The sequence below is a fragment of the Haliotis rubra genome, unplaced genomic scaffold, assembly GCF_003918875.1.
Source record: "Haliotis rubra isolate DU_JTF1 unplaced genomic scaffold, ASM391887v1 Scf208, whole genome shotgun sequence".
In the NCBI taxonomy this organism is placed as follows: domain Eukaryota; kingdom Metazoa; phylum Mollusca; class Gastropoda; order Lepetellida; family Haliotidae; genus Haliotis; species Haliotis rubra.
Window position 1 is genome coordinate 959,729 of NW_025766092.1, and position 22,819 is coordinate 982,547.

Consider the following 22,819-nt stretch of genomic DNA (forward strand, 5'->3'; position numbering starts at 1 on the left):
GGTACTCGGGTACTCGAATCCGGGTCGGGTACAGCTGGAATCGAGTCCTATTTCTAGGAATAGAGTACCCGGAAAGGGAGAGAGCTCTGTAATGACAAGGGCAGACAATAGCTTGTCTTTTTCATTTTTGACGTAACACACATTTACATCATTGAGTGAGTGAGTGAGTTTAGTTTTACGCCGCACTCAGCAATATTCCTGCTATATGGCGGCGGTCTGTAAATAATCGAGTCTGGACCAGACAATCCAGTGATCAACAACATGAGCATCGATGTGCGCAATTGGAAACCGATGACATATGTCAACCAAGTCAGCGAGTCTGACCAACCGATCCTGTTAGTCGCCTCTTACGACAAGCATGGGTTACTGAAGATCCTTATTCTAACCCGGAAATTCACGGTTTTTTACATCATTGGTATTGTCCGATTAATGAAGCATAGTTTTAATGACTGTAATTTATCTGTGCATGTGCAGTGAGTAGTTAAGTTACAGTAGCAGCAGGAACAAAACGTTCGTTGTTATAACGAGGAACGTAAGTAATGGTGTTACTCTCTATATTGGTTAAACAGACGTAAATTAAATAGCTTGAGGTCATTTAAATGTCTTATTACCAACTGTTCAAGTTTTCCACAATAATCTCTGTCAAATCGCGATTGAATGTTCAGAAGGTTGACCCGAATGTATTTCTTACATTTCCGGGTACTCGACTCCGATTCGGGTACGTACATGCGGGTACTCGATTCCATTGTTTCCTACTGGTCCCAGCCCTACTGAATTCCTCATACATTTTAGAATCTAATTACAACTGGTCTTTTTGGCACCAATACCAAGTGTCTAGATAAAGTGAAACGAAAGATATTGGGGGTGCTCGAAAGACAACACCTGTTTGAAATGTAAACAAAGAAAATTTCAGACTTTACACTGTGTAGCATTTTCTAAAATTTTCAGACACCCATTTGCATGGAAAGAGCATAGTAGCAAGAAATGGGAAATTAAAAATAGATACAATACAGGAATGTGATGTGTTTACACGAAACTGTCAAGTTTCTGTGCTGCGTGACGCCATGACTGATGCAAGTGTTAAAAGATGAATCGTGGGCATCATGCATGTACTTGTGAAACATGTATTTTAGTTCCTATGATGTGCATAGATACAGTTTCGTATGTAACTCTTCGTCAGAATAATTTCCAAAATCGAAGTCCAGTCCACGATACACCCTATCCTTTCTTTGCTGAACTGGCATCATGAAAGCAGTGTTAGCCATGAACGCCATTTGCGAGTTAACCACACTATTAAAAAGTTAGCGGCGGTCCTTAGGTGTGTTAACTTAACGTCACGTTAACAGCCTGTTAAAAGTTAACAGAGTTTTGAACAACAAGATAACCCTCTGTTATTAGGTAACAGTCGGTTAAATGTACTTAACGGCTGGTTAAAAGATAACCGAGTTTTGAACAACCGGGCCCTGATAGACGACAGTGTGTCTCTGTTAATGGAACATTATGAAAACTAAATGTTACTGCAGGGGTTCCTCAAGGATCTGCCCTTGGTTAATTTGTGTTCCTTGTATATATCAATGATTTACCTGGAAATTTACAAAATATCACAATAATGTTGGCCGATGACACATCAATCGGTGTTGCGGGAAAATATGTAAAATTCATAGAAGCAACTCTCAAATATGATTTAGCCCAATTGAATAAATGGGCAGAAAAGTGGTGTGGTGTGTTCTAACGGTTATATCTAGCATACTTTAAGACATAGAGGGGGTGGTGGTGGTTCTAACGGTTATATCTCTAATACATGTAGAGGTGGAGGCCTAACGGGTATGAACAACAATAAAAACTTTCATGCATTTATAACCCACATTTTCGAACCCTTTTATCGGTCTCTAAAAGGGAGCTGGCAATAGATTTTAATGAGCTTCATCCTTCAAGCCTGAAAACCTTTTAATATGGTTGATTAATCCTTTGTCATTTATCAAAAAAAGTAGTGAGGTTGTGCTCTATTATTATAGATTTCTAAAATATATGGACACTATTGGGACGTTGGTAACTGTCATCAGACATTATTTGACGACATTTCTCATAGTTTGAATATAGCCGACTTTATAGAAGATAAATATCAGTTTACAACACAACTGCCTAAATCTTGGTATTTTCGGAACCAGAGAAGGGATATGCCGATATTTAGGTCGTTAACCTTGCATATTATGGTCACGAATATAATTTTCTATTTATTACCGAAGTCTTTAATTGCGGAAATTCCGCGATAATCTACTTTCCATCAAAGGCAGGCTCCCCGCCATCGTTGTATTTAGAAGGCGGCTTCTTAGAAGCAACGTGACGTCATAACATTGTTCATGATGTCATGTCACCATGATAAAGTGATATTTTACACGGTGCATATCGCATGAAAACAAATTATCCCCGATATGTTTGCCCTCGTAGGTTATAAGCATTGTTATGATCATTCGTTGAGGTTAATGCCACCCGTTGAATTCTTTGTTGTATTTTGAGCGGTGAAACTAAATAAATGATTTCTTTGGTCTACCCATAACAATTAAGGTGTCAACTTCCACTGTATACCTTACAGAAAGAAGTTTTGACTTTACTTTGATAACGAGCACATCTGATCGATTCCTTGAAGCAAATGATGCAATTCAATATCATTTCTACATTTTATTTTAAATGCATCAATCAAATACAACAAATGAGTAGACAGACTGACTGCTATGTGGCAAGGAATAACCAGGCGCCAGCGATTTATGATATTCTTAGCAAATGTAACTTAAAATTCCCTCTCATAAAAATACAATAACATATAGTAATATGATGAAGAAAATAATACGAACCAGGTTAAACTATGACAACGCAATATAAGAATGTATGATCGAAACATAAATCATAATAAATCCCATATGATTAAAACATTAAATTAACTTCAAATATGTCATTGCGTCAACATTGAAAATAATTCGAAAATGAATAAAAAGAAACGTACATTTCAAAGCGTAAACAAACAATATCCTGTTATTTTGGGATATGCTATGAAGAACTTGAAAATTATGTAAACGTTACCGAAACTGTCATCTGATGCCTTGATTCAAAATGCGAACAAATTCCATCCATTAGGTTTGGAGATATCGCAAGAATACTCGCTGTGACCTTGAAAATAATCCGAAGGTCACTGAATTCGACTGGCGTTAGACGATACTCCCAACGCATCTTGGTACTACCTTTAAGCAAAACATATTAATTCTGTCTTGTATTTTCGCACTAAAAAGTTAGACATGTGCAAAACACTTTTCACCTTGAACTTAAAATGAGCACAAGTTTCCCAATCAATTGGTGTTGGGGGAATCCCGCCAATACACCTTGATATAAAATTGGATCAAAATCTATTAATACTTTCCTGAGTTCGCGGCTACCAAGCTTGGCATGTGCAAAACTGTTACACCTTCGCTGTGACCTTTAAAATGACCTCAATGTCACTAAATTCAAGTGGTGTCGGTAAATCTCCAATCTCCAGTCAATAAACCTTGGTACCAAATTTGAACAAAATCCATCATTTCTTTCTCGAGTTCTTTCAGTAAACAGAATGGGGAGTCATTTGAACAAGCGATTGTAGTTTTGAAATTGCCTTTTTGTGCAGTTTAATATCTACGTTTGATTCTAGCCGACTTCTACCAATCTCAAACATAGCATATTTTGTTTCCTGAAGTTTGTGATGCATTTTATTGCAGATTTTACGTTTTTTGGGAGTACCAAGCCAAAGTCTCACAAAATGGGGATCGCGAGGCTGCAACATAGCAAAACCAATTTGCTTGAGGCTGACAGATAATATGTAGAAAAATAAAACATAAAAACAGCTGCATTTGTATCATATTCTAGGTGAGGCTGACTACTATTTGAACGTCCCTCGTAGTTATACCCGTTAGAACACCCACCCACCTCTCCGACTCTACATGCATGCAAGTGTGTTAGATATACCCGTTAGAAACCCACCCCTACCCCACCCCCACTTTATATGTATACATATCAAAACCTCAAAAGATATTTGCGAAAAGACATGATACAGAGGACAGATTATATCGATTATATATCAGGACGAAAATCATTTTCGTCATTTAGCTAAGATTTGTCAATTCTTTCTTGGGTTATCGCGCTAACAATCTTTATGTTGGCAAAACCCTCAGATTTTTTGCTGTGACCTTGAAAATTATCTCAAGGTCACTCCATTTCACTTGTGTCAGTGAATCTCGCCAATATACTTTGGTACCAAATTTGAACAAAATCCATCATTTCTTTCTTGAGTTATCGCCCTAACAAGCTTATTTGATGTATGAAATGCAACGAAAAACAAACACCCGCGTATTTACGAGTGAATAAACAAAACTGTTATTACAATTTACGTAAATATTTATTACATTTTACCGCAACGAAAATTATTACAATTTACGTCAATTTTTATTACAATTTGCGTATTACAATTTACGTCAATTTTTATTACAATTTACGTTTTTATTACAATTTACGTCGTAACAATGCCTACTCCTTGGCGAAATGTTTTACCCCCACAATTTACAAAGGTGCTGTCAATGAGAAAATCCATCATTTCAGGTATTGTTTTCTCGCTAAACTTTCAGTTTTTACAAATTGTCCTGAACCTCTGAAGATAGATATGTAGGTACATCTTTGTTCACCACATTTGTTTAAAAAAGCCCGATGAATCAAGGAATGAAGATTTTTCTCAAGTTTTTTATGTGGGATAGTGATATACATTGTTGAACAATCAAATGATTTTTACAGAACGGAACTCGATCCGTTTCTGAGATTCTAAAAATGTAACATTCATTTAACATAATGTACAATCCATTTTAAAGCAATTTTAACATTAAGCCCATCTTGACCAAGCTGCCTTCCCTGCATCATAACAATCAGAACTGACATCGAGTTGTTTGTTGGGATCGTCGGTGGCAGCAGAGTGGTTGAGGTGCCAGTAAAATATTGAGCCGTCACAGACAGCAGTTTGATTGAAGAGTTTTATTGGATCTTGCAAGAAGTATTCTGATGAACAATATCTGCCTCCACATATATAGAAGCAAGAACACGCTGATACCTTTTTCGACCCGTTGAATGTTCTTGTAAAGTGTGGATTTGATAAGCTAAGGTATGAGCACGGGACCTCTTTAAAAGACCAGTTTCTGTTGTTGAAATATGTGATGCCACAACAACATGGAATCTGTATAACTCTTCTTGTGAATACAAAACAATCCAGACCAATTTTTAAGATTTTATTAATTTTAAGGGACAAACAATTCAATGATCTCAAATTTGAAAAGAAGGTACATTATCTCCATAGTAGCTCGTATAACGGTTAGATAGATCTTAATGAAGTACATCACTTATATCAGTGAATATATAACACAACTTCACTCTTCACAGAAGGTAAAACAAAATCATAATTATTCGCATGCGGATTTTACGAACTATGTATAAAAGCTGATTTTAGATATTATCCCCGTTCACTGTACCTTAAATGTCTGAGAACCTGTGTAGTTTCCAGGATATGGCATAAACGAGTGAGTAGCTCACTATTCAACAACAAGGCAGCAGCGACCAGCGCTCATGGTCAAAATAACACGGTTACAATTACAAAAACGGAAATGGATTTCTTATTACCTGATGGTAAAATACCATTGCACAAAACAGACAAAACACATATAATCTTGACGTACATATCAATGGTAATGTTCTTATCCTATTGAAAAAAATTGGATGAGCAGAAAATATTGTTGGTTTACAGTTTATATGTGTATATTTAAATATGTGTTCACATGCGTAGTGTTAAGATAACTCTTATAGTTCATATGCCTTTTTGAAACAAGCGATACAACTGTACATATGATATACTTCATTCTTAAAAATGAAAATCAGAAGATAACTAACAAGTGTATTTTTCAGGAGTAAAAAATCTGCAAAACTGCATAAACATCCAAACAAAAGAAAGTACATACTTAAATATTATTACATAAGTCGCCGAAACACTGAAAAACTGATTAACTTCCATATCTATGATACCCGTATCAAAGACATTCAGATAATAAAACAAAAACAACACCATTTCTTGTTTCATTTTAAACACCATCGAACATGTTTGAATACCAAAAGACGGTTATGGAAGGCATAAACAGTGATATTAAAACTATATTATTGTTTCCGTCGATACGTGTTATACATTTTCTTGAAATGATATAGAATTTTGTTCAAAATAGGAATGCACATACGGTGTTACACTTATGAAATTTAAGGCACATAAACATCGTACATCTTGTTCCCATGCCCACTAGGGTACCCCGACTTCTCATGGGCTACAGTGTGGAGGAACTGGTCATACGTCATGCGCGATGAGTTCGTATTTGTACTTCCGGTTGGACTGTATCTATGTTTTTCATCCCCATGTCGTAATTGACTTCCGTTGCTGCCGTTGCCACCGTTACTGCCGTTGTGAAGCTTCTCTAGACTCTGTAAAAATATAAGATACGAGAAATGTAAACATATAAATAATAAATTGACACCCAAGTTCAGATGAAAGTGAATTATATTTTGACTATCCATGGATATACACGTGGATGTACATACGTAAAATGCATTAGCGCCGTAATATGAACTGATATTGGGCCATGTTCCTGAGTTATTAACATTGACACAGCCCATCTTGTGCTCTCCTTAAACATCCTTATAACGTCCACGTAGCTGGTCAAAAGTCGCACTGCAGCTGTAAGATAGCTGTTCTTGTGTGCGTTAGTGAGTCTGAATAGTTCAACGCTGCTATATATATTTCTGTAATATAACGGCGTATGAACTTGATTGTGATGCTGGATTTCTGTTGTGAAAGCCATGGTCATGAGTATGGTTCTTACAGATCTAGAAACATCAATAACTTTGGCAAATCAGGGATTCCAACCCACAATTATAGTTATACTGTAGTGTTCTGGCATGCCAAAGGGACTCAACTCTCTACAGTTTAACCTTTGTGTCACTTCTGTTTCTGCCAGCGCGGTACGTGAAGTTTACTGTTCAAGAGCACATTGTATTATAAATTTTGTCGTTTATGGGCCGTTTGAGCAAGTGTAATTTCGTCCAGCACAAGGGTACTGCTGATCATGATTAGGCTACTGTGTGATTAGGTAGTGAAAAATTTATGGCACGGGGATTGCTGCCACATGGAGAGGTATTTTGCTGTCAGTAACCCGTGTACATGGGTTAACTCACTAATTAGGCCATTGCGGATACACACCGTTAGCACCCAACACCCATTCACATACTGATCTCTGCCACACAAATCTGTTACGCCCTACACCATCCATTCAAATAAATCGCCACTATAGGACCAGATAGTTGAGTATCAGAGTTCAGAAGGTGAGTATATAGTCATTAAGTCTTGTGACCTTGAAAACGAGAAACACTCTAGCTGTTTGTTCAGAGGTTAATTAAGTGTTAATACAAATTTCACATCTCTCTTCGTGAGAAAAGCTTGCATAGTAGTAACGTCAGTAGAGCAAGTGTGTTGTGAAAGCGCGGCCTGATACAATGCCATGAAATTTGACAGGTGTTTACCGAATCATTTTTTCAGGGTCGGCATTTTTGTTGAAATCTTTCTCCATTCTGTTTTGGTAATATAATTGATGTGGGTGCGCCTTTTTAGTCATCTGTTGAGGCATCTGTTTTACAAAAAAACACAACGAAAGTGACAAGACATAGTATCAAGAGACCGCACCTCACTTGATTCCGATTACAGTTTCATCATGGGGTTCAAAAGGAAGGGAACTGAATGATCATAAAAAGGTACAGATGGATCGCACGCACCCACACACAAACATTAAAATGTGTTTAATAAGCTTGTAATACATAGTGAAAATTCAAGAGCAAGAACAGCGTGCAAGAACATAACAGCTGCCTTGTCATGATGTATACGAACAGAGCTATGCATGGACATGAAAGCAGGACCAACATGCAAATCTTAAGCATATGCAAATAGCAAAACATTAGTCAACAACAATTTAAAGTTCATATTGTCTTAAGGTTTTGGTGAGCTAAAAATGTCTGTAGCCCTCCCTGCAAACCCAAAACCAGTTAAGTGTTTTTGATCCAATTCGTGCTGTGCAAACTTAATAGAATACGGAATTTTTTATCCTATTAATATGGATGTCTTTAACATCATATATGTCGTTCTCTTTCACATCCAATTTCGGTCTTATGATAATCCTATCTCACCATCTAGCCCTCTTTTTCACACTCTTTGATTTTATTTCCGCCTTATTGTATCTCCTCTATAAAGCCCACCTTGACATCGTTTATTGTAAGATTCATCTTGGGGTACATGAGGCACTGGAGGTATGCCAGGAGAACTTATTCCGATACCATAATATTAATCATATGTAAATATGCCACCTGTAATTAATGGACTAAAACAAAATAAACAGTCAAATATACCACCAAAGTGAAACAAATGAAGCGAACAACAAATGATTAAACTGAAATTATATAAGAAACTCAGAAAACTGAATATTCTAAAGTTCGTTTTCCTTTCAGTGTTTGTCCAAGTCAAACCCCAGCCCTGTATAACCTTCACCTCCATAACCAGGATACCATTAAGTATAAACAAAACTTCTGGAAAAACCAACATGCAATAAAAAAGATAAAATGGGATATAATATTAAAAATTTATGAAGATAAAGCAGGATGCAAGAGTTGTAAGAAGACAACGCCAAACAATAAACAGAATGATGGAGTAAAATTCCGATTTTACCAAAACATTTTTACTTGGTGTTCACTAGGGTTGACTGCTTGGTCCTTCTTGCTTCTATAAAACTCGTATGATCCATTTTCGAATGCAAACTTGTCATTTGCCAGCTGTGATGGTAAATAGTGAGACATATAGTTATCGTTACCTTCGTATATTCATTAATTTGAATCTTCCATAAAACCATTTATTTAGGACAAGAGAATGAGGTTGTCGATTAATAATTCTATATACTACTCAAATTAAGGACTACTTTATCCTGACAATGAAGTGTACTTTTAAGTGAGCTAACATAAGGAAGCTGCTAAAATTTATCACTGCCGTGATCTGATGTATCTATGTTGAAATTTATTCTCATTACTCTGTCAAGATGGCGAATCCGCATCAATTGATCGGCCAAATATTACTTTGAACGTTTTGAATAGTTGAAATTATACTCTGGGAAGAAACACATCGACAAACATAGATAACCGTCTCTCATGCCGCTGACTCTGTCTTTATACTTTTACTGTAATAGTTAAGGGCAATGCTATACTCTATTGCACTACACATGGGTATTAAGAGCCCGCTATATGTTCTAAATATGGTTTTGAAGATCATTATCATGTTGAAACCACTCCACTGTATTGAGATGGTTAATCGCTGTCTTAATCCTTCGTTACGGTGCATTGTCATCTTAATTACAGTAGTAGATGGTTTCGTGAAAGTAACCCAGTCCGGTTGAAACTACTTTATGCCACACAGTGTATCAATTAACTGATTCTTGCTATACTTGTCTTCTTATTAAGAAGGATCTATTTCTGAATTAATATTGTGTTTCTTCAACGCAAGTTTTGAGGTTATATTTTTGTTCATAGGGACTCCTGACCTTATTTAAGGTCTTTTGTTGGAAATATTTGCAACATTTAAAATTAAAACGGAAGAATCGGAGAGTATGTTGCGCTCTCAACACACATAAAGCAACCTTAAGTGCAGTTCACATGCATAAAGTCAGTGATTCGGTGAATTGAACAGGTTGTTTTGACAAGGATCCCTTGAAGCGGTGCGCTTGTCACAGCAAGGGCGATAATCCAATGACCCAAACCGCATATGACAAAGTGCTGTGGTAATTTCACAACGACCCAAGAAGAAGCTTTTCATATGATTGCTATAGTTGCCATTCTTCAGATGAATGAATTCTGTGACTCAACACAGACCAGTCTCAGTATTGTGATTTCATAGCGAGATTACAAAGGATAGGCGTTCAGTCATGTTATCAACTGACATGTGACATTACTGCTTACCGAAGACGACTTCATAGTCCTCATCTCCTTGATCTTACAGATGCACACGACGATGCCGACGGCGATAAAAGCAACGCTGACTCCGATGACAATCTTCTCAAGGAGGGTGAGAACCATATCATCATCCATATCATCATCTGTATATGGAATAAAGGTACAGATTGTGTGAGTGTGGATATATATGTATATATATATATATATATATATATATATATATATATATATATATATATATATATATATATATATATATTGACTAAAAGAATCGGTGTTAAAACTCTTGTAGGTATTGGTCTATCTATTCCAAATGTTTTGATTTTTGTAAAATCTTCTTGTAAAATGCCATAAGTTTCAGTATCAGAACAACATCTATAGCAAATGGATGCAAATGTTACATCTGTCGCTATTGTTTCATGGTTGGGAGGATAAACACGTTCATTTTACAACAATTACCGTGTATGCATTATTCTCAATAAAGACCCGTGAAGGTCCGGGTTAGAATATTGATCTTCAGTAACCCATGCTTGTCGTAAGAGGCAACTGACGGGATCGGGTGGTCAGGCTCACTGACTTGGTTGACACATGTCATCGGTGCCCAATTGCGCAGATCGATGCTCATGCTGTTGATCACTGGATTGTCTGGTCCAGACTCGATTATTTACAGACCGCCGCCGTATAGCTGGAATATTGCTGAGTGTGGCGTAAAACTAAACTCACTCACTCACTCACTAAATAAAGCACTAGGTAAGAAAATGTATTCACTATAGTTTAATGTGATAAACATTTATAAACTTCAAATATATAAAAAGAAAACTTGCAAAGGTCCAAAACACAACTGCGATATCCGTATCCAACCCATCACCATGGAAGACATAATGGTTTCTTGCTGCTTCTGTTCAGCCGCCATCAAACAATGATGTATGTTAATGCCTTTCCTTTACCCCGAGTACAGTTATCTCCCTTCATACACACGATATGGAAGTGGAATGAACAACCTTGATGTAGGGTCTGATTTACGGTTAAATAAATGTTTCCAGTCAACACCGGAAATGTTCAACGAACCTGTATCAGCAGGATTGGTGATTTTTAGGTACCCTGGGTCCACAACCACGTTTCCCAAAGAGCCGTTTGATTGGATAGACTTGAAGAACGTTTTGGTATCGCTTTTCAGCGCCTGTTCGCTGACAATCCCGGAAGAGGGCGTTACTTGAAAGTCAGCAATGACACTCCCCTGCCTGAATGAAAATATATGTATATTTGAAGCATTCACTCGTGATCACCAATATCCCAATATCCCAGCTCTAACACTATTACCCTGGTCACCCGAGAGGGAGTGAGTGAAGTTTTACGCCGCACTACGCAAATCAAACAAATAATCGACTGATCGATAACCACTAACACTTAACTATACCCGATGACATAGTCACCCAAGTCAGCGAGTGAAAACGGAGGTAGGCCTATGGCAAGCATATGTGTATGAAGCTTTGTATCCCGGATCTTCATACCAGAGATCCGGGGTAGGGTCGATTCCTGTTTATACATGTATGTAGAGTGTGAACCCAATTCTGGTGCCCGCCTAGTGATATTGCTGTAAAACCGGTGTTACCCTTTAACTCATTCTCAGGTAAAACCATATCTTTGGATCTTTGATAAAATAATGTATTGCCATATATGTTCCCCACTGAACGTATGTTTTAACTATTTTCAGTGTGTTGAATATGCATCCGAAACAACATTACGAGCGAATATAACAACATAGGTATCAGCTAACATAGGCATTAACTATCTACATACTTATTGTTTATGTTTGGAAGAGGACAAAGCAGTCATAATACTACACATACCTGAGAGGTTTCTTTTAGAATTCCATTCACAACGAAAGCTGATATCAATTTATTGAAATGCTAATAAAATCATTATGACTTACCTGATATTGATGACTTCTATTTTCTGTATAGATGCTGGTTTAGTGAATTGACTTAGCTGAAAAGTAGTAATATACTCTTCCAATAAATACATGGGCATGGGTTGATACGAATTACTGTCAACATGGCGCAGATGGTAACTATAGAATACTACGATACAGCCATGGGGAATGTTTTGTTGGGAGGTATTATATAATGTTCTGCTGTATTGTTACTATAGAATTCCGTCATTCTGTTATTAACTGTACAGTTTATATTCTCAATCAAGATTCTGTTCTTTTTGCAGCGCCGGGGTTTAATACAGTGTCATTGTATATAGCTGGGTCGTATCTTATTGTTTTCATCAACATTGGTAACAGGCGACAGGCGATATTACCATATACCAGCGCCTTGAGCATGCACTAGCTGCCTGGATATGTGCGCTATATAAATATCCTATATCATCATCATCATCATCATCATCATCATATATTTACAACATTCGAATGATAAAAAGGTTGCACATGTCAATATACATGGCCATTTAACATAAACTGTTTTAAAAGATTACACAATAGCATACTGAATACCGAAGTGAAAATCCCCAAATGTCTTTAAGTCCAACATGATGATTTGCTTACCCCTTCTTGCAACTGATTCTTCAGATTCATATATTCAGTGGAGAGCTTGTTGGCGTATACCGGTGTATACTGCAGATTGGGAAAGCGAAGGGAAGCCACGAACTTGAGCCCTTGTTGAGAACCTGAAATCAAATTGGTTGCAGTATGAAATTCGTAACAGAAAAGACAGAGCAAATAATCAAAACCGTCATCGATGAAAATTGCAGTTGATGCTCAAAGCCTGGGAACATTGACAATATTAAATCGATGGACTAATATGACCACAAGACACATTAAAGAATGAATCCTTTCTTCATCCCAAAAGTCCTCCATTCCCGACATCGATACCCCGATGATGTGACGCCGACTCCATCTAATATGACTAATATGACCACAAGACACCTCAATGAATGAATCCCTTTATTCCCCCAAACCTCCCCTCTTAGCAACGTCGATACCCGATGTTACGCCGACTCCATCTAAACTGACGGGTAAAAGAAACTATCTTTGATGGTTGTAAGTCGATGGTGAAATGTTTCGTATGAGTATCACATGGTTGTGCTTTAGACTATACGTTTGCAGTGTCTATTTTAAGCCCAGTATTGATTTGATGATATTAGTCATCATCATTTGGTCAAATCCAATCCTCAAGTGTATACATTCCCCTTCCCGACAGTTTATCAAAACGTTTAGTGAAAACAAGAAAGATCCTCTTTTGTTTCTGATACGATATAAAAAATTCAATTTGTGAATTGCCCTATCGTAAAATTTACTGCTTTTCTTTTTTTCTTTAAAATGTTTTCTGTATTTTCGACTGTTCTAGGCACAGATATATATAAAAACCTGCGGTTATACCTCCATCACTTGCACAGGTGCTGCGGAAACAGATTCTCTGAGCGGACACCCGGGGCGTGGTTACGTGTTGAGAGATGCCCAGAGTTGTTGGGTTATATGCCCCACCGACTGGAAACAACAAGAAGGGACACCCGGTGTCGGTATCTGAGAAGGTGAAGTCCTCAGACTGACCGGTGTTTCTTTTACGTGAGAACTTTATTTCAGTAACTCCATTGGTGACCTTTCCTGATGTGCCAACTAAGTTCTCTACTGCGTCAACTTGTGGGGGACTATATCCGGTGAGGAACCTGGAAATATGTTTTAGAAAATAAAAGAATTGTGCATACTAGTATATAATGTACAACATATTACCTGCTTGTCTGACAGTAAAGACGCCAGTATCGACCATTTTGCTCTGGTCATATAAACAATAATTTAATTAAAGTTCAAAACTAAACCTGATAGACACCAAATATCCTTCGCAGTATGACGAAAGAATATATCATTTTCAAACCTTTCGAATACAGCCTGGTTGCCTGCGTATGCTGCGCTGGCGCTAAACTGACACATGTAATGAATGAACAATGGCTGGGTCGACATTCGGTATATTATACCAAGCCTATGCAAGTACAGTTTTAGAAACAAGAAGCGATTGCAATAATAAATATCAACATTTGACTGCATACCTTCGCGGGATATATCAGTCTAATTACACACCACCCTGAGATAGAAGTTGTTTTATTTTCCGGAGTAAGATATACTCGCATATTAAGCTAGCTTAGTAGCTACAAATATACCCCCTTTCCGGACAACTTATTACATACTTGTCTGAGATACATCACTCAAGCTACGTAGGTGTCTGAGATATCAAACTAGCTGTATACCTGACTAGAAATATGCAAACCAAAACATGAGTCTCATTAACCTATTCAGACGATGACCTACTTTTCAGCCGATCCGAATTTTCTCGTGTGAAAGTGAAAATAGACATCACAAACAACTATGGTTACACTGAATTCTAATTTCTTGTTTCATAAGAAAGTGGTATTTACAAATGAATTGTAATTTTAAACTTTAATAACATCGTATTTCTATATTTTATGGCGAGGTGTAGGCAGCATGACCTTAACTAAGACGTCACTGACTGCCCCTGTTGGATGAGGTCGTAAAATGATTCACAATCACAATGCATCTGGCTCACTGGTTACACCTGTAATGTGTTTTTTTGCGCTTATTCAGTGTAGTTCTGTAACGCACAATGTAATTGATATAATATCAAATCCGTACCAGACCGCCAAACCTCTGGACTGGTTATTGTACTAAGTTGCGCAATAGGACGGGGCCCAGTCAACAGGAAACGAGACTGTTGTGTAATGAATGTTTTGACTTGATCTAGTTACATTGCTCGAGATATATCGCTCTTGCTTTATACCTTCATATCACTAAATCTCTGGCTGAGATATAACATTGTGGTAAAATGTACATACCTGTCCGAGATGTGAGTTGTGGTACCATCAACCCATCCGATCACAACGTCAGATGATGTCTGAAGATGTTCAAGTTTTGTATGTTTTACATGTATTGACAGGGGTTACTGTGGCGGTGACTTCTCTAACAAGGTGTTAGAAAGTGAGTGAGTGAGTTTGGGTTTACGCCGCTTTTAGTAATATTCCAGCGATATCACGGCGAGGGACACCAGAAATGGGCTTCACACATCGTACCCATGCGAGGAATCGAACTCGGACCTTCGGCGTGACGAGCGAACGCTTTTACCACTAGGCTACCCCACCGCCCCAGGTGTTAGAAAGAAAGAGACGAGTGACTGGATAAAGCGGAAGCTGGATATTTTGTAGACGCATCTTGTAGTTTATAGAAATCGAGAGGCAAAATCGGGATACTATCTTAATAATGTATAGGACTGACTATGTCCTGTTAACAACCAACCGATAACTATAAATCACAATTACAGATACATTGAAACAAACTACTTATAACTTTATGCTACTAGAAGGCCATTATAGATCCGTCTTACTACTTACAAATAAACGTCCATGTCAGGGGCGATCACGTTGAAAAGAGGTAACTTTTACTTTCTATAATGTTAAGGAAAACCACCTACCATTTTCCCAGTGGGTGAGAAACCGAGCCCTATCCACTTCCTCTCTCCATTCAACCTGGCGGTGATGGTGAAGTTGACCATGTCGTTGGCCACGTCCACGACCCATTTCGCCTGGTAGGGGCAGTTGTTGCACGTGGCTGGCCACTGACCGGTACATCCAGTGGGAGACTCAGATCGTCCTGCAACGACACAAGAAGCTATTAAAGTCTTGGTATAAATACATATATCAAAGATCCACTCTGGCTCGTTTCCCCTTGTTATAATGAAATTATTCTCTTCACATCTTCAACCTTGATCACAATTTGTTATCAATCCAGAATCAAAATAGTATCCAGGTTGTATTTTTGATTAGTTAACGAGCATTGTAAAACATTCTAAACATATTCCTACTACTACCGCATTCGCTTGTGGAGAAACAATAATAATAATAAATGTGAACTTATAATGCGCCTTTTCCATGCACAAGGCCCATGCTCAAAGCGCTAAAAAAGTGAGTGGATAATATACATATATACAATGAGGGACTAGTAGCTAGTCATAATGCAGTGAAAACAGATGGGTCTTGAGAAGTCGTTTGAAGGAATTAAAGTCAACTGCTGATTTAATGGTGATAGGGAGAGAGTTCCAGAGTAGAGGGGCAGAGCAGGCAAAGGATTTCCTTCCAAAAGTTTGCAGTTTGAACCGAGGCGCAGAGAGTAGGTTCAGATTCTGAGAACGGAGCTGTCTTTCTGGTGTGTATGGGGTAAGAAGCTCACAAACAAACTTGCGAAAGCAGGACTGAATGCGATGTACTCACTTACACAAAGCGTTTATAGAACTAAGTCATTCGTAAGTCAATGTTACAGTATCGAGTTACGATAGCTCGTAAGGTTACTAACGCTTTGTGGGTTGGACTCGGCCCGTAGTTACTGAGCCCTTCCCCTGACACTGTATAATATCCTTTGAGCGCTGAATATCGTTCAGTTGTACATTCAAGCTTGCAATTGTATTCCTTTGGCCCGTCAAGTGTCGATACCTGAACCTTATAGTACTATCACACAAGATATTGTCGCTACATGTAAGTACTTGTGTTTACTTATGTAACTACTTATATACATTAACACTACAACATGGCCTTCTAGGCCAGGTGTATATAACGTTATTATATTACGTGACGTTCTTGGACCATCTGGTGCAAATGACGTTGATAAATGACATTCTGGCACCAACTAGTTCACCTAACGTTAAAACATGACGTTCTTGGACCAACTAGTCCTGATAGAGTTCATTCATGACGTCCTAGGACCAACATATTCACCTAACGTTAACACATGACTTTTATTGGACCAACTGGTTCACCTAACGTTAGAACATGACGTTCTTGTACAAACTGGTGTAAATAATGTTAATACATGACGTTCTAGGACCAACTGGTGCAAATAACGTTAAAACATGACGTTCTTGGACCAACAGTTACATCTAATGTTAATACACGAAATTCTCGATCATCCTAGTGTGGATATCGCTACTCTATGACGTACCTCTGAAGTTGATGGTTGCTGTGCCTCTGTTGGGTCTGTGGCCGTGATACTTCAGCTCATCGTCATGGTAATACATAGCATTGGCCGCCGTCCCTGCCTCGATGCCAGAGTTTGGTGTATGAATCAAGTTGGCGCTGTCTTGACCTTTGGCCCAAATCACAGTCATAGGGGCGGGATCGAAACTATAATCAGCACGCTCAGTGGCTGAAAAAGACAATGACCGTTTTAAGCTCACCAGCTCTTAACATCTGCAACTGAAGAAATGAATTGATCTTGTCCGTTTTCTCAAAACAAGCTACGAGTGACTACAAGAATGACTACCACGATGACTGCAACTGATGAACTGAACTGAAACAGCAAGGAGAAAAATCAACAATATAACACAAGATAAAGACAATTTTCATTCATTGCATCTTCACGACGTTCACAGTGAACCCACCTGTGATCTTCTTCCTGAACAGTATAACAGTATATCCGTTCTCCTCAAAGCCGAGAGCAGCTGTGAGACTGTTAGTTCCACCATAGAAGTCATCATGTTGAGGGGTGGATCTGTCCCTGGTGTAATAGTCTCCCACCCTGCTCCTCATCCCCCGAGCAGACCCGATCACCATATCCGTGCAGTCCATGGGGTGGGTGCGGGCTACATGACCAGAATGATTTGTTTTGTTAATACACATACCAAGCATAATCATAGATATGGCCCTGGCTCCCTAAAAGGATGTTTGGACATTGTAAGAATATATGCTCACTAGACCTTACATGAAAACACCCTTACTGTGTAATTAATTAGTTTAGCGTTCATTGTAATTTAAGTAACAACACTTGCATTATGTTTAGAATAAAAACAACATTGTTACATCCAAATCTGATTCATTGATAATGTCTTGATTGATAAATCTTATGACGTTACAGTATCATTCATGCAAACAGATTTTTCTCCCGGCTTCGGTGCTTTTAATGCTTACCTCCTTGCTTGTTACCAGAAGCACCCCCTGGGATGCCAACTCCGCCTCCACCAGGGCTAGGTTCGCCTTCAGCAGTTGGTTCGCCTTCAGCGCTTGGTTCTGCTGTGGTCTCTGGTTCTGCTGTGGTCTCTGGTTCTGCTTTGGTCTCCGGTTCCGCTGTGGTCTCCGGTTCTGCTCTGGTCTCAGGTTCAGCTGTGCCCTCGGGTTTTGCTGTATGTTCCGGTTCTGCTGAAACCTCAGGCTGAGGCAGTGGTCTGCCTGCTGGATTCCGTACACTGGCTGGACCAGACAGTAGATAACACTGAGATGATGCTGCACTGTTCGATGATCCTTCAGGTTCAGGCTCAGAACTGCTCTCTGGTTCCGCTGTGCTTTCTGGCTCTGCTGTGCTCTCTGGCTCAGCGCTGCTCTCCGGTTCCGCAGTGGTCTCAGGCTCAGCTGTGGTCTCTGGCTCAGCCCCTGTCTCCGGTTCCGCTGTGGTCTCCGGTTCCGCGGCAGTCTCAGGCTCACTAGTCGCTTCTGGTTTAGGAGCTGGTGAAGCAGGCAGATTTGGGAACATCTGGCACCCAGATCGGAAATCTGAAATAACGTTACTAGAATAATATATATGTCCATATTCAGATTAGAGGATGATATTTTTGATATTTGTTCAACATAAGCAATCTCCTAACTTCTAATCACCATTTATCACAACCCGTAGTTACCAATACGTTGGACCTTAGAATTATCTAGATTGAATGCACTCTTTAACGTCTTTGTAACAGGCGTCAGTGTCATACTTCCCAGACCGGTGGGATGTTACTACTATCAGTATCTGGATTGTCTGGCCCACATTAAAGGTTTTCTAGATTCTAACTGATTAAATAAACCCTTTAACGTGCTTGTAAGGGGCTTCAGTGTCATAGTTCCCAGCCCAGGCGGATGTTACATGTAAGGGGCTTCAGTGTCATAGTTCCCAGCCCAGGCGGGATGTTACATGTAAGGGGCTTCAGTGTCATAGTTCCCAGCCCAGGCGGATGTTACATGTAAGGGGCTTCAGTGTCATAGTTCCCAGCCCAGGCGGGATGTTACATGTAAGGGGCGGGATGTTTCAGTGTCATAGTTCCCAGCCCAGGCGGATGTTACATGTAAGGGGCTTCAGTGTCATAGTTCCCAGCCCAGGCGGATGTTACATGTAAGGGGCTTCAGTGTCATAGTTCCCAGCCGGAGGCGGGATGTTACATGGGGGGCTTCAGTGTCATAGTTCCCAGCACAGGCGGATGTTACAAGTAAGGGGCTTTCAGTGTCATAGTTCCCAGCCCAGGCGGATGTTACATGTAAGGGGCTTCAGTGTCATAGTTCCCAGCCAGCCGAGGCCCAGGGCGGATGTTACATGTAAGGGGCTTCAGTGTCATAGTTCCCAGCCCAGGCGGATGTTACATGTAAGGGGCTTCAGTGTCATAGTTCCCAGCCCAGGCGGATGTTACATGTAAGGGGCTTCAGTGTCATAGTTCCCAGCCCAGGCGGATGTTACATGTAAGGGGCTTCAGTGTCATAGTTCCCAGCCCAGGCGGATGTTACATGTAAGGGGCTTCTGTCATAGTTCAGCCCAGTCAGGCGGATGTTAGTGTCATAGTTAAGGCGGTTAATATCTGTCATAGTTCCCAGGCGGATGTTACATGGGGCTTCGGTAGCCAGTCGCTTCAGTGTCATAGTTCCCAGCCCAGGCGGATGTTACGCGCAAGGTGCTTCCATGTAAGGGGCTTCAGTGTCATAGTTCCCAGCCCAGGCGGATGTTACATGTAAGGGGGCTTCAGTGTCATAGTTCCCAGCCCAGGCGGATGTTACAAGTAAGGGGCTTCAGTGTCATAGTTCCCAGCCCAGGCGGATGTTACAAGTAGTTCCCAGGGCTTCAGTGTCATAGTTCCCAGCCCAGGCGGATGTTACAAAGGTAAGGGCTTCAGTGTCATAGTTCCCAGCCCAGGCGGATGTTACAAGTAAGGGGCTTCAGTGTCATAGTTCCCAGCCCAGGCGGAGTGTCATAGTTCCCCAGCCCAGGCGGATGTTACATGTAAGGGGCTTCAGTGTCATAGTTCCCAGCCAGGCGGATGTTACAGTGTAAGGGGATGTTCAGTGTCATAGTTCCCAGCACAGGCGGATGTTACATGTAAGGGGCTTCAGTGTCATAGTTCCCAGCCCAGGCGGATGTTACATGCCCAAGGTGCTTCAGTGTCATAGTTCCCAGCCCAGGCGGATGTTACATGTAAGGGCTTCAGTGTCATAGTTCCCAGCCCAGGCGGATGTTACATGTAAGGGGCTTCAGTGTCATAGTTCCCAGCCCAGGCGGATGTTACATGTAAGGGGCTTCAGTGTCATAGTTCCCAGCCCAGGCGGATGTTACATGTAAGGGGCTTCAGTGTCATAGTTCCCAGCCCAGGCGGATGTTACATGTAAGGGGCTTCAGTGTCATAGTTCCCAGCCCAGGCGGATGTTACAAGTAAGGGGCTTCAGTGTCATAGTTCCCAGCCCAGGCGGATGTTACATGTAAGGGGCTTCAGTGTCATAGTTCCCAGCCCAGGCGGATGTTACATGTAAGGGGCTTCAGTGTCATAGTTCCCAGCCCAGGCGGATGTTACATGTAAGGGGCTTCAGTGTCATAGTTCCCAGCCCAGGCGGATGTTACAAGTAAGGGGCTTCAGTGTCATAGTTCCCAGCCCAGGCGGATGTTACATGTAAGGGGCTTCAGTGTCATAGTTCCCAGCCCAGGCGGATGTTACATGTAAGGGGCTTCAGTGTCATAGTTCCCAGTCCAGGCGGGATGTTACATGTAAGGGGCTTCAGTGTCATAGTTCCCAGCCCAGGCGGATGTTACATGTAAGGGGCTTCAGTGTCATAGTTCCCAGCCCAGGCGGATGTTACATGTAAGGGGCTTCAGTGTCATAGTTCCCAGCACAGGCGGATGTTACATGTAAGGGGCTTCAGTGTCATAGTTCCCAGCCCAGGCGGGATGTTACATGTAAGGGGCTTCAGTGTCATAGTTCCCAGCCCAGGCGGATGTTACATGTAAGGGGCTTCAGTGTCATAGTTCCCAGCCCAGGCGGATGTTACAAGTTAAAGTCACAGCATTGTCTGGCCCAGATTCGAAAGTTTTGGAACCACTTTACATTGATGAGTGCGACCTAACACAACCTACACAGACACACATAACAATGCTTAGGAAGTGTTTGTACCTGTAGGTTTCCAACCCAGACCAACCCATGTTGTAGTCTTCACCCGCATCACAACCTCCATTTCTTGCTCCGCCTGTAAAAGTGTGTACATCGTGAAAATCAGTCGGAGGTTTAATATTGCTTCGAGAAGCACACATTCAGGCATACAAACTGCACGAGTGTCTAATTTCAAGCGGGCGAGGCTCGTATTTTTCTGCGATAACTGATGTATCTCAATAACGTATACCCGTACAGGTATGTGCCACGAGAATTATCTCCTATTCTCGTCTTGTAATAACAGCATTACAAATACCTTTGAATCCGAAAGCCATGCTGAGGCATTGTACTATTCTTTTGAATCGGAACTTTTTCTTTAACCAGTTTCACGATTAGGAAAGATAAATACGTTCCATGATCTGTAAATGAAGGTTAATTGATGGTGCCATTTCAAAAAATTATATTGGTAATATAGCTGTATTTTGTGTTGAGTTTCAGTGGTGTTTAAGGGTGTATTTAGATTACCTGTAATTCTCTGTAAAACAGATCAAAGTCAGTGTTAAGGTTCCTCCGCTCGTACAGGCTATAGTCGATCGTCTTACTTTTCACTGTGGACACTGTGAAGAGAGAGCACATTGAGGGATTTATATTGGGAGTATATTATAGCAGTTAATTACGATTGATAAGTGGTGTTTAACATCACTTTGAGCAGTATTACCATTATATCTGCTTTTTTGTGATATGAAATATCCAGATAAGCTATTCGAGGACATGTAAACATGAAATGTTCACACGAAGGTCATAATTTTGATGTTCTCTGCCTGGCTAGGCATTAATGGGTGAAACAAGGACTGGTCGGCTCGGAATCAGTATTTTGTGTCTCAGGGTGTATTCATGTTTAACTGCGGCATGGTATCTCAGTGAGCTAGCACTATAAAACCAGCTTAAGTCTGGGCTAGTACAAGCAGCCACACATACCCACGCATGCACGTCGTCATATAATCAAAATATTCGTCTTAGGTACGACGTTAAACCCCATTTCACCACCATTATTTTGATAATGGGGGATTCGAACACAACATTAGCGCATCTTAGCACCGTGGTATGCAATGATAGGCACCATGGCCATGAGACCCAGTACACCGCGATATGAATTGATCGGTGATATATACCAACATATGCCATTTTCAGTATTAAAGAGTAGATTCAGAATCGCGTATAAAATAATCTTTCCCACCAATCAAACAGTTTCGTAAGCTTTAGGTTCACTTTCGTAAATGCATAAGTGTCATAGTGTGGTCTGATTACATAATATCCCTAAGCTCTCAGATGGCGTTGTGACTTACCTTTCTGACAGTTCTTGCCGAACCATCCTATGTCACAGTAGCACTGGAACCGAGGGTAGGACGTCGCCTGGGTGTCCTCGCACATGCCATGTCCGCCACAGTCAGAACCAGACTCACAGTCATCTGGGGATGCACAGTTGTTAGATAGTCATACATCAGATCAGATCATGGAACTACGAAGGTAACGGTTCCAAGAGGGTGGTAAATACTGAAGACTTGATGAGGATGATCATTTTG

The 22,819-nt window shown here is 40.2% G+C and overlaps 1 protein-coding gene across 4 annotated transcripts in view; it reads right to left on the reverse strand.

Annotated features, from left to right (window-relative positions):
• Window positions 1-5,281: 5,281 nt before the first annotated feature.
• Window positions 5,282-22,819, reverse strand: part of LOC124276353 — a 35,389-nt gene continuing 17,851 nt past the window's right edge. The window contains exons 6-20 of one of the 4 annotated variants that reach the window (XM_046711997.1): window positions 22,583-22,705; window positions 21,762-21,853; window positions 21,261-21,333; window positions 18,052-18,630; window positions 17,526-17,726; window positions 17,087-17,290; window positions 15,567-15,745; window positions 14,935-14,993; window positions 13,469-13,755; window positions 12,635-12,756; window positions 12,017-12,072; window positions 11,152-11,324; window positions 10,090-10,226; window positions 8,813-8,916; window positions 6,448-6,525 (exon numbers count right to left, since the gene is read on the reverse strand). In XM_046711997.1, the coding sequence (XP_046567953.1) occupies window position 6,525; window positions 8,813-8,916; window positions 10,090-10,226; window positions 11,152-11,324; window positions 12,017-12,072; window positions 12,635-12,756; window positions 13,469-13,755; window positions 14,935-14,993; window positions 15,567-15,745; window positions 17,087-17,290; window positions 17,526-17,726; window positions 18,052-18,630; window positions 21,261-21,333; window positions 21,762-21,853; window positions 22,583-22,705 (2,390 nt within the window). In that variant the 3' untranslated portion in view covers window positions 6,448-6,524. Of the gene's footprint in view, window positions 6,526-7,620; window positions 7,725-8,812; window positions 8,917-10,089; window positions 10,227-11,151; window positions 11,325-12,016; window positions 12,073-12,634; window positions 12,757-13,468; window positions 13,756-14,934; window positions 14,994-15,566; window positions 15,746-17,086; window positions 17,291-17,525; window positions 17,727-18,051; window positions 18,631-21,260; window positions 21,334-21,761; window positions 21,854-22,582; window positions 22,706-22,819 lie in introns of those variants that run through there. The other 3 variants (XM_046711996.1, XM_046711998.1, XM_046711995.1) reach the window with 3 other exon arrangements.